The sequence below is a fragment of the Physeter macrocephalus genome, chromosome 18 (genome assembly GCF_002837175.3).
Source record: "Physeter macrocephalus isolate SW-GA chromosome 18, ASM283717v5, whole genome shotgun sequence".
NCBI classification, from domain to species: domain Eukaryota; kingdom Metazoa; phylum Chordata; class Mammalia; order Artiodactyla; family Physeteridae; genus Physeter; species Physeter macrocephalus.
In genome coordinates, this window is record NC_041231.1 from 49,255,670 (window position 1) to 49,267,969 (window position 12,300).

Consider the following 12,300-nt stretch of genomic DNA (forward strand, 5'->3'; position numbering starts at 1 on the left):
AACAGAATGTGTCTTTGCCAATAAACTGCATCTGTCTTCCAAAACATAAGTACGTACTGAATAAAACCTATGAAGATATTACCTGAATAGCACATACACAGGGGTGTTGTTCAGTTTCTGAATGACAAGCATAAACTAGGGGAAGCAGGGTGGGAGCAAAATTACATTGTTTCTTGTTTGTTTTATTAAGTATTAAATAGGTATAAATTTTTTTAATGATTAAGGTATAAAAAATAATTTTAAATGGTATCTAGCTTTAAAAATAGAGCTTTGACATACCTAATGTAGTCCTACCCAATGCTACCCTACCTTCTCTCTTCTCTCCTAGAGTTAAACATTATTCTAAACTTCTATTATAATTTTGTTGTTTTTCTTTGTAGTTTTACTATAAATGTTTCTATATATAATGTTGCTTTTGCTTTTCAAACAAAATCCTTTTTTATATGTATAGATATTCTACGTTTGCCTTTTTCACTCAACATTATGTTCCCAAGAGTTACCTCTGTTGATACATGGCAGCTGTAGTTCATTTTCCTACTTTAGAATATTTCAGTATATATCTGTGTTAATTTTTCTTTTAACCCATTCTACTGTTAATGGAGATTTGGATTGTTTCCTCTTCTGGTATTACAGGTAGGGCTCCTATGAACATACCTGTATCAGCCTTTTCTGTTTTCTCTTTAATCTGTTCAGTTTAAGCCCTCATTAGCTGTCTCTGTGATAGCCGCTGTGAGGAGTTCATGAGAGACCTTTCCAGAGACCTTTCCTCTTGTTGGGTTTTCCCCCTCCTGCCCTACTAGTAATTAGTTTTAACAGCATAATGAGTTAACATGATTTATATTTTTTCCACTCTTACTTGTAGATCAAGAAGCTACTCCAGAAGTCGGAGCAGAGGGTGGTACAGCAGAGGCCGCACAAGAAGCCGGAGCAGTTCCTACCGCAGTTACAAAAGCCATAGGTGAGCTTGTGAATCCTGTCCTACTGTGGGGTCTCCATCTGTCTTCTTTTGAAGGCCTGCCCTGCGCAGGCAGAGTGGGGTAGCTATTGAAAAGGATCTTGTCATTGCTGACTGTCAGACAGGCCTACTTTCTCACCTAGTTCTTTCTTTCAAAGAGCTATTGGATTCTTACTGGCTGTTCTCAAGATGGGATCTTATCAGAGTGAGGAAAGAGAAGCAGTAGAAATATTTAAAAGAGGCCCTGACTACTACCTGAACCCCCAGTACATCCTCTTTAACCTAAGTTTCCATCTGCAGTCATCTCTTGACTAGGGTTAGATATTGGGAAAGGAGGACTATTAAAAGAGGACAAAGGAAGAAGTGTGTGTGTGGTGGGTGACCCTAAGTTTCTGGTTTTCCCACCTTCTTCCAGCCCCCTTTTGCCTCTCAGGTATTTACCACTGCTGCAGCTTCATTTTACTTACAAGTGTCCCACCTGTGTCTTCCCCTTCCCCACCCAGTTCATCCCCAGCGCCTTTCTTGATGTGCACCTCATAGAAGAATTGTGTAAAACTTACAACCTTTCTTATGAAATCCAACATGCTTTTAAAAAAAATTCCAATATACTTTTGATATGAAAATGAAATAAATATAGCTGCTGGATTTCATTGTGTTTTCTCCTTGATGGGCAAATAAATGTCTAGATTTTTGCTATAGCCTGTCCTGATCCACAAGTTGATAGCCCCTCATGTGATTACTATTAGGACGTCCAGCAGGAGCAGATCCAGGAGCAGCTCGTATGATCCCCACAGTCGGTCCAGGTATGGACAGGGATTGGGAAACCACCTGCGGGGGCAGAATTAAAAGGGCCTTGTTTTATAAAGCCCTTAATTCCCTTTTAAAACGTGTTGTATTTTATTGAAAAACATATGTTTGTCTTTTTGAACAGTTTTTAATCTGTTGGCGCACTGTGCTCTAGTGTCAAAAGTGATAATTGATGTCGAATTGTAATGGCAGGGATTTATTGCCTGTAATTGCCTAAAAAGATCCACGAGATTCAGTTGAACTAACTCAGTATTAATTTTGTGATATTTTTCAATGCAGAAAAGAAACTAACATTTTTCTGTTTAATACGGTAAGTCTGATTTGGGGCAGTTGTTAAATGTTTCCAGTACTTGTTCTGCAGATGTGTCATATAGTGCCCATGTTCTAAGAGGACACTTAAGAACCTAAAAGGAAATGGGAATATATGAGTATTTGAATGGGAAGATTTAGTGTTTGTTATTGCTCTTAAAGCAGGTCCTACACTTACGATAGCTACTATAGCAGGAGTCGGAGTCGAAGTAGAAGCCAGAGGAGCGACAGTTATCACCGAGGCAGAAGCTACAATAGGCGGTCCAGGTGGGTCTCTGTTCTTTTAATCACTGTAAGTTACTGTGGGCACTTGGGGTGTGGGGTGAGAGACTGCTGTAGAAGAGAAAGCACCATCTTCTGAAGACAGAAATACTTCTTTCTCTTCCTGAACTTCATCAACCCAAAGGCAGTTACTGAAAGTGGCCTTTGTATTAAGAGTTGCTGGGGGGCTTCCCTGGTGGCACAGTGGTTGCGAGCCCGCCTGCTGATGCAGGGGACACGGGTTCGTGCCCCGGTCCGGGAAGATCCCACATGCCGCGGAGCGGCTAGGCCCGTGAGCCATGGCCGCTGAGCCTGCGCGTCCAGAGCCTGTGCTCCGCAACGGGAGAGGCCACAACAGTGAGAGGCCCGCGTACAGCTAAAAAAAAAAAAAAAAAAAAGAGTTGCTGGGTAATATTTATTGGTGGTTGTTAATGTTTGAATCTAAAATGGATTAAAAAAAAAAAAACTTAAAATGGATTTTTAAATATTCACATATCCTTGGACAGACATTTCTTTTGGAAGGAATAGGAGAGAAGGCCACTCAAACCATGGCCCCTTCTTAAAATAGGGTTGCTTGCTAGAACTAACAGCCAATTTGTCAGTGTTTTAAATTTTAAAAAGGTAATATTTTAAAAAATGTAACATATAATAAAATATAATAATCACTTAGGATTGCAGTTTATATGGTTAAAAATGTTTATATATGTATTTATAGATGTTTTATGTAACATATGGCTCATACTGCAGAAGTCTTTGTGGGTTGCTTTTTGTAATGTCCCTTTCCTGGTGGCTTCTGGTCTTACCCTTCCCCCGTACCTTACAACTACAGTCAGTCGTGCTTGTAGGATATCAGTGTGATCTGGATACTCCCTTGTTTGAAACTCTTCAAGGATGCCCCACTGCCTTCAGGGGCAGGTCCGTGCTCCTCAGCATTGCATGGAGGCCTCTCCACCTACCAACTCCAGCTTGGGCTTTTCTGTCTTCCCTGCACTATCATTCTGGAACCTTTTTTTTTTCTGCCTAGAGATTCACATGCCCACTTCACCATCTCCCCTCCTGCCTCTTGAGATAGCCAATTCTCACCTACTCTGCAGGTCTCCACTGCAACCCACTCACTGCCCCAGGGAAGCCCTTCCTGACTGCTCACTCTGAGATATGTTGCCCTCCTGCCGCATGTGCTTTATTTATCTTGCCCCCTATTCTATGCTATCCTTGAGCCCCAGGAAACTCTACATAGTCTACTCTGTGTGTGCCCTTTGCATCTAGCAAAGTGACTGACTCTCTGTGAGTATTTTTCGAAATAACTGAATGGTGACCATAACCAAGTCTTCTTGACTCACTATCCCAGTGGTCCTGTCTCTGCCCCACCTCACCCTCACCCCTCATTGGGCTCCCATTTTGATTTGATTTTGATTTCCTTGTCTTTTAATGAAATTCTCTTTGTGGGCCTTTTTTCCCATACTTGCTCAGTCTAATTAAATATTGATGTTCATTTTGGGTAACATGGAAAATTATTCTCACATATATGAGTGGATTTCAAGTAATTCCCCAAGAAGTTTCTTTATTTTATCTTAACCTTGATATTACCACCATCTGTCATTGACATCTTTGAAAAGTTTGCCACAGTCAGTACCCCACTCGCCAACCCACTATGCTGTGCCTCTTCAAGCCACTTGCTTTCAGGCCACTCATATCAAAAAAGAAGGTACAAGAGGAATTCAAAGGGTTGACAATTAAAAGGTATTTCTGTTTTTGTTTTGTTATACAGGAGTTGTAGATCTTATGGCTCTGACAGTGAAAGTGACCGAAGTTACTCTCATCACCGGAGTCCCAGTGAAAGCAGCAGATATAGTTGAAAGTGTCCCCTTTTTTTGATACAAATTATATCTTACTTGTAAATATCTGGTAACTTAAAAGTTTAAGAAACTTAATGGCAGTCTGTTCTGTTTCAATATTAGAGGTGAAGTTGAAAAATAGACACTTACTGTTATTTGTTCATTTACATGTGCATAGAATTTAAAATACAGACGTGTCTCCTAAAAATATTTGTATGCCACATTTTACAGTAGCCAACTATGGAAATGAATTTCATTTTCTTGAATCAAGAAATCATGAAATTTAAATATAATTTGCAATATTATTTTAGCTAGATTATTTCTCTCCATCTCATGTATTTCTTAGAATACAGATTCTTTTCGCCCGTTTTTAAGGTTTTAGCATATATGCTGCCAAGCATAGAACTGTGAAGGAGAACTGTGAAAGGTGACCAAATACTTATATACCAATTACACAGAATCTTATACATGTGTGCTCTTAAAAACAAACTGCCCAGAATTGATACTAATGGTAGCCGGGAGCATAAGGCAGTGGCTCTGGGGTTCTTAATTCATTCCTTACTTCTTTGTTGTCTCAGAGGATCAGGAAAGTAGTCACCATACAGCCCACTGTATTATTTCAGGCTGGCGCGTGAGGTTAAGAAGAGTAAATCAGCCTTAACTATAAATACCTGCACTGTCTCTAAAGCCCTCATGTTTTATGTGCTTTCTAATAAATACTATCAGAAGTTTGGTTTGTAAAAAAACAATTCTAGGGCTTCCCTGGTGGCACAGTGGTTGGGAGTCCGCCTGCCGATGCAGGGGACACGGGTTCCTGCCCCGGTCCGGGAGGATCCCACATGCCGCGGAGCGTCTGGGCCCATGAGCCATGGCCGCTGAGCTTGCACGTCCAGAGCCTGTGCTCCGCGGCAGGAGAGGCCACAGCGGTGAGAGGCCCGCGTACCGCAAAAAAAAAAAAAAAAAAACCTATTCCAGTTCATGCTTTGGTGCTTGGTACCTTTTGGTGCATTATTCTTATATAATATACATTAGAATTCCGTCAGAGAGAGAAATGAATTTTTAAAAATTCATTGGCACCAAACATGGGTCCTCCTAAGCTCTACTCACTTTAAATATTTGGAGGGCCTCTCTCAAGCATAGTTGTGGGCTGGAGGCCATGGAGCAGGCAGGATTGGCATGGGGTTGTGTGGCCACTGGGGTCTGCTGCACAGAACTGATGTGTGTGCCCCTGGAGGAGTTGATTGGAGAGTGGACTTCAAAAGTAACACCAAGATCTCCCTGCCACCATCCTGGGCACATTTTGCAGGGCTTTACTTTTAAGTCTTGCAAGTAAGAGGCAGATGCAAGTAAGAGGCAGATGCAAGAGCAGTTGAACTGTTCTCAGCACCCGCCAGCATGTTTCCGTGTTTCAGTGGCCTGCACTGACTCAGTGAAGCCTTGTGTGAGATGGTAAACCTACGACAACAGGGAATCAGGGTGTGCAGTACTGCATAGATTACACACTTTCACAGTCTTGGGTGGTTCCTGCAAAAATGATCTGACCTGTAAAAACTGGTGAGATTTTTTTTAACCTTTAGTTTGAGTTTTTTCCCCAAGTGTACTTAATCACCTTAGTGCCAGTTTAATCTAGTTACACAGAAGAAATTCATATTGGATGTTTGATGCAGAACTCTGTGCCATCCTACCCCAGGGCTTGCCTGGTGTACTTGGGAAGCGGGAAAGAGCCCTCAGTTGGAGGGATCTGACCACCCCTGATGGATGGAGGGATGACCTTGGATATATGAAAACCATCACCCATAAAAGGTTCATAAACAGGGTTAAGTGGCCAGTTGTTTGCCAAGTTGATAGATGAGAATACATTAGAAAATAGGACCTAAGTCAAACAGACATACTTGATAGTGAATACAAAACAACGTGCGATCATATGAAGGGTTTTCAAAAGTTGCCTGCAGAGGAGAATATTGCTTTAATAATACGCAATGGAAAGAAACTACATTTAGAACCCAAACAGAAACTGCCAAATCTAATTACGTTAAGAAGAGTTACCTTTGGGCAGTGTATTAGTTTTCTATTGCTGTGTAACAAATGACCCCAAACTTTGCAGCTTAAAGCAGCACTCATTTCTTAGCTTACAGTTCTGTAGCTCATGAGTCCAGCACAGTATAGCTGGATTCTCTGCTCAGGGTCTCACAAGGCTGAAATCAAGGGTCAGCAGGGCAGCATTCCTTTATGGAGGCTCTGGGGAAGAATCTGCTTCCAATTTCATTCAGATTGTTAGCAGTATTCAGTTCCTTGCTGGCTGTCAGCCGGGGTCCTCTTTCTCGGCTCCTTAAGGCTGCTCGCATCCTACTTGTGTGCTTCTCTCCGTCTTCAAACCAGCAATGGCCCATCGAGGACTTCTTCTCATGCTTCAGGTCTCTCTGCCTTTCCTCCTCTGTTTTAAGGTTCGTGTGATTAGATCAAGCCCACTGAGATAGTCTCCCTGTATTAAGGTCAGCTGTGCCACAGAACGTAATCACAGAAGTGGTATCGCATTTACAGGTTCCTGGGACTGGGGCATGAAATAGGGGGAGGGGCATTTTAGAATTCTGCCTCCCACAGGCAATAACTTCGCCTGTTGTGCTGTGGGTAGAATTTTACCCTGAAAAGGTGGGCCCTAGAAGCCTCGTTTGTTTTCTCCATGGAAAAGAACAGCCCTCAGCTGCAGCATTCAACTTGTGTGTTTACTGAATGGACTACAGAAATAGCTTTTCTTCATAAAGGGGATTGTTCTGTATTTTAAGTTATTTTTTAATAAAATTGAATTATGTGTATTGTACTTCTTAATAGACAAGGCATTATTGGACTGGTTTTGTAATGTCCTGTTTACTGCAAATGAAACATGATATAGCTGGTATTGTTCAAAAACTGTAGAAAATACTTTTGTACATATTGGTAATGTCTGATTTGTATACACTTCATTTAAATTTCCCTAAAACTGGAAAGGGGGGGCCTTGTAGAAATTAAAATATATACTTAGTCTAAGTTTGAGTCTGTGCATGTTTCATCCGTCTTTATTCATCCAGACTTCAAATAGTCTTTCTGAAATGGAAAAGGAGACATTGAGTCTCCTTGCTGACCCAGCCAGTGAAGAGACCTCATCTCATCTGTCTGTGGCTTGTTTTTGTCTTCTAGCCGAGTATTAGCAGTAGGGCACGAGGTGGAGCTAGAGAGAACTTCAGGCAGAAATTGTTCACCTACGCAGAGAACCATTGATGGTGCTTTTGGTCTTCCTTCCCCTGCCAGCTCCACGTTTCTTCCAGGCTCTGTTGTCATCCAGCTGAGGTGACCTGCATATAACAGATGCCTTTGCTGAGGAGGGAATACGTCCCCCCCCCATCTGTGAGATGCTGCCTAGGGACAGCATGTTTACCTGCTACGCCACCTGCAGCCTCCACCTTCCCTCCCCAACAGTGGTTCACCAGGCAGGCACATAGCACTCTCTCCTGGAGAAAACATTCATGGTGATATTTTTAGCATCCACATGAGAATTTGCAGGACAAGTACAATTAACTTTATTCTCCTCAGAACTCAAAGGGATTTGTACTTTCTTAGTGAATACAACGTAACCTCACACAGTAAGATTGGCAGAGGTTCAGTTTTCAAAGTTAACAGTAAACCCCCAAGTCAGGCTGTTCCTGAAAACAGGCAAATCTGGATGTGTTGCCTTAAAATTTAAATAAAATTGTAGAGTCTGTTTGCTGTAGGGAAATCCCCAAGTGAGGTTCCTTTAGGGTTTTATTTTTTAGAGAACACAAGGATCTTTAATCAAATTCTGATAGTGATCATCTTGATCAGCTGGGCAGTATTGGGAGGAAATGTGTCAAAGACTTTGGTTTTTTCTATTCTGAATTAGCTGGCAAGAGAATTCAAGGGAAATGCCCCTCTCACAAGTGACCATGAACACTGGCTAGGCATCACTGTTTGGAAGCGAAAGGAGGCTCCACTGGTACAGAGTGAGTGACACAAACTGTGTGGCCAGGTGAGGGGCTGGAAGCCACGGTTCACGTGGGAAGAGCCTGGGCTCAGACGGCTGGTCTTTGGGAGAGGGAATCCACTCCGCCACTGCCCAGAGCGAGAGGTGAATCCCATGAGGCACTGGTGATAGAATGAACTGGGCAGAGTGCCAAGAGGACTCCTGCTCAGCAGGGAGAAGTTCTTTGATGCTGTAAAGGTCAGGGAGAAGAGCTGGCACCCTGGAAGAAGACTGCACCTCTTGCAGACAGACCCTAGGCAGCTCCAGTCGGCGCCTGATGAGTGTGAGGCAAGGAAAGCCCACCTGGGCAACACACGCAAAGGACCAAGAGGCTCTCATGGACGGTTTTCTTTAAAGATTTCAGTAGAAGGTAGAGGCAGTGCTCCATCGTCCCTGCCTGTCTGCTCCCCGTGAATCAGAAGGCCTCCAGTGGGGCTACACGAAGCTTGGGCCAAGCACTTCTGCCTCTTGGAGACCCCAGACCCACTGTTCACCACCTACAGCTATCGAACTCCAGCTCCAGAGACTGAGCCGAGTTTCGTGTTCGGCAGGACCCAGACTAGCCTGGGGAGGGTTGCGTCTCTTGCGCCAGCCTAGAGTCCTGAGGCCATCGGGGTAGAAAATGTGACCCAAGCTCTCAGGACAGACACCTACCTACGTTCTGCATCTGGAGGCCTGACTCTCCTCTGCAACATGAGGCTAATGGTCCCTAGACTGCCAGTCTCTCAGCTCATAAACCCCGAAAGAGGGTGCAACCAGACATGGGCACCGGCGTGCTCGTCCCTTCCTGGACCGGTCTGGAGATGAATCAGCCTCCCAGAGAGCCCACAGGATAGGGCTCTGGGCTGGAACTTCCCAGTCTCGGGTCACCCAGGGTCTCCTGCAACTAAAACCTCTACCACCAGGCCAGATTCCCAGAGGAAGACCAAGAAGGATCCCACTGGCCCAATCTGATTTTATTTTGAAGAAATAAAAGACCTCTATGAGCAACTATTCTATGGTACGGTCCTTAAGGGTTTGGGGCCTGAGTCAGACTGCCTGGGTTCAAGTTCCACTCTGACACTTCTAGGTGGATAGCTAGGTAAATTGCTTGACCTTTATAATACAACTCCTCTACTAAGTAAGGACTCCTCTATCTTAGGAGTGGTGAGTATTAAATGCTTGGAACTAAACACACATTGTTCAGGGACACTAGCCCCTGGGCTTGCCTCCAAGAGCAGAGTGCTTGTCCCATAAGTTTCACAGGGAGGGCCAGGCTCAATCACTAGTGAGAGGCCCAGGGCCCCTTGAACCAGCAGGGTGGGAGAGGATCCTGGTAGATGCTAGGGAGGCCCTGAATGCCTAGGCCATGACGTTTACATTCTGGGAGGGAACTGGGCAACCTGCTGGTTTGAATTAGGCCCCCACCCCCTTACAGCTGTAGCCTGTTAGTGCTGAGCTCAGGACAGGAGCAATCCTCCCCTTCCAACCCCACACCCAGAGATCCGTGCTCCCCCGAGACCCGGCAGAGCCCTGGGTCAGCACCTAGTAGGAAGGTGGAACTTCCCTGCCACCCCACCAACCCCATGCTGCGGCGTCCCTTTCTGTTTTCTGGCCCTGCCCACTCTGCGCTCCCTCCCCCATCACAGTTACCCAGCTCCATGCCCCGCCTAGGGAGGCTGAGCCCTGCTCTGCGCACACGCACACATGTGCTGCCCCCCAGCATGGTTTGAATCTCTTCCTCCTCTCCGACATGGGAGAGAAGTTTGGTCTAGAAGCTTAGGGAAGTTGTGAGAAAACCCATGAGCTGGCCTCTAGAGGCAGGGGTGTGGCTCTGCTGACCTTGCCAGCACCCAGTCCCAAGTGTCTGAGGATCATCCAGCCCTGCCCTTGTCTCCACAGACTCCTGGCTTGCCCCTGTGGCATGCAATTCTGGCCTGGGATCCCCCTCCCCGATAACTGGTCCCACCCTACACCCTCCAGAAAGCCTGCCTTGACCAACCCTGAGGGGAAGGTCCTGTGACATGACTCTTTCAAAGGCCAAGAGAACAATTCTGCCTATCTCCATCCGGCCACTCCCACCAGACGAGAATCTGGATTCTGCTATATCAAATCACCTCTAGTTCCCTGCAGATGTTTAACTATATCCTCCCTTCCGTCCTGTGCAGGTGCTATTCTCTCTGCCTGGAGTACCCTTCCTCTCCTTTTGCCCTAGTGTTACTCAACTTTCAGTCTTTGGTCACGCTGGCCACACCCCCTGCCAAACCTTGGCTGGGAAGTGGGCCCAGGAGTGTCCTGTGCAGTCCTCTCTGCCAGGCTCCTCCCACCCTGCGGGGGAGACTGCTCCAGCCTCCCTTTTCTTGGCTTCTGACGCTGGTGTCTTGCTGTGTGATCTGTCCTGCTGTACCTTCACTGTCCTTATCCCACCAGTGGGTACACAGTTCCTTTCTTACCACCTCCCAGGCCCGTGCAAGGATCCACTGAGTCAGAAGAGGAAGTGGGTTGGGATGGAGGAAGAAGTGGAAGGCAGCCCTGAGGCGATGGGCTGGTCAGGCATGCAGGCTGCTCTGGCCCGGCCTCAGCTTGAGGTCTTGGGAGCTGAGCCAGCTGTCTCTGCACCCACCATGGCCACAGAAGTGCGGGATGTCTGCAGTGGCCTTCTCTGGGGGCATGTCCCCATCTGTGCCCCTTCCTCTCTTCCCATCTCTTTTTCCACCAGGGTCTCTCCTCACCCTCCATCTGGCTATGTGTTTTCCTCCTCTTTCTCTTGGCGCTCTTCGGTCACCCTCAACTTGGCCCGTGAGATGTTTTCTCCCTGGCCCTGGGATGGCCCTGTCGTAAGAGCCTACCCATCCTGGCCTCAGGGGAGGCCCTTGCAGTTTCACAGGACAGACATCAGACTACAGGATGGCGCCTGCCGGGGATCTTGGCCTCTGCTCCATTTCCTTCCCTGGCACCCAGAACCAAGTCACTCTGAACAGGCCCCAGAGTCCCTGCCCACTCATGAGTAAGGTGGCATACTCAGGGGACACTGCTACAGCCAGGCATGGGTGGGTGTGTAAGCACAAGTGCACATGTGAGTGGAGGGGTAGGGGGATACTCTGTGGTACTGCAGGATGGGGGCAATGTGAGAGTGACCAAAGATGGGGCAGCCATCAGCTTGGAGTTGGGGGCACAGAAAGGCATCTGAATGATGACATGGGCCATACGAGAGGCCCCCTCGCCACAATGGCGGCCCAGCCACCACCTAGACCCTGCCAGGCCCAGCACCCTGTGGTCCCAACCCTGCTGCCTGCTCAGCCTGGCAGTGTTCCTTTGCAGCCTCCTGCCAGCACAGCCAGCCCCCAGCCCCCACTGGTGTCCGTGCCAGAGCAGCATTCCGCAGGCCTGGCTGCATCTCCCCAGCAGAGACGGAGCAGGGAGGCCTCTCAGCAGCCATCAGGCCACACGGCTGGGGGACACAGTGGGACCTGGGCCTCTGGGCCTGTCACATTAAAGGATTTCATCAATGCAGCTGCAGTACGGGTTCTCACATCTCCTGCCCTGGGCGGCCCTGGGCAGCCCGAAGCAGCCACCAGGTAGGGGTCGACCAGACCAAGTCTTGGAGGCACAGAACAAAACAAACCCTGAGCTGTCCTGGGGTGGGGCAGGGGGGCGGCCAGGCTAGTTGTCGATCCTAGACTCACCCTAAGGTCTGAGCAGCCCAGGCCAGAGGGTGGGGATGGTGACGCGGCTAGGATACGGGGGCTCGGTCCCTCAGTGTGAGGTCGCTCAGGGGAGCAGGTGTAAGCCTTTTCTGCAGCTGATTGCGGGGGGCTGGGGCTGGGGGGGGCGGGGGGGTGGCGAGGAGGGGGTGGGAGAGCCCAGCTTCCCGATTTCAGGGCCGCCTCCTACTCCGACCCCGCCTCTGTGGCGCAGCTGGAGGACACCGAGGTTAGACTCCGGGACGAACTTCCCGGAGGAAAGGGGGCTCGGCGCGGGAGATTGAGGCCGGGGTCCGTCCTCTAGGATAGGAGCGGCGGGTCCTGGCCAGGGGCCCCGGCGGCCCGAGGAGGGGCGGGCTGCACCGGGACGGCGCGCACCACGCGTGTCCGCGGCCCCCGCCGGCGCGCAGGGCGGCCTGGCCCTTTAAGCGTCCA

The 12,300-nt window shown here is 47.7% G+C and overlaps 1 protein-coding gene across 6 annotated transcripts in view; it reads left to right on the top strand.

Annotated features, from left to right (window-relative positions):
• The window catches only part of NKTR (natural killer cell triggering receptor), a 51,041-nt gene extending 44,027 nt beyond the window's left edge, over nt 1–7,014 (top strand). For 4 of the 6 annotated variants that reach the window (XM_028479668.2, XM_055080165.1, XM_024132300.3 and 1 more), the window contains 4 exons: nt 863–958; nt 1,702–1,758; nt 2,234–2,338; nt 4,101–7,007. In XM_028479668.2, coding sequence (XP_028335469.1) covers nt 863–958; nt 1,702–1,758; nt 2,234–2,338; nt 4,101–4,188 — 346 coding nt within the window. In that variant the 3' untranslated portion in view covers nt 4,189–7,007. Of the gene's footprint in view, nt 1–862; nt 959–1,701; nt 1,759–2,233; nt 2,339–4,100 lie in introns of all 6 variants that reach the window. The other 2 variants (XM_007106759.4, XM_024132299.3) reach the window with 2 other exon arrangements.
• Nucleotides 7,015–12,300: the final 5,286 nt, after the last annotated feature.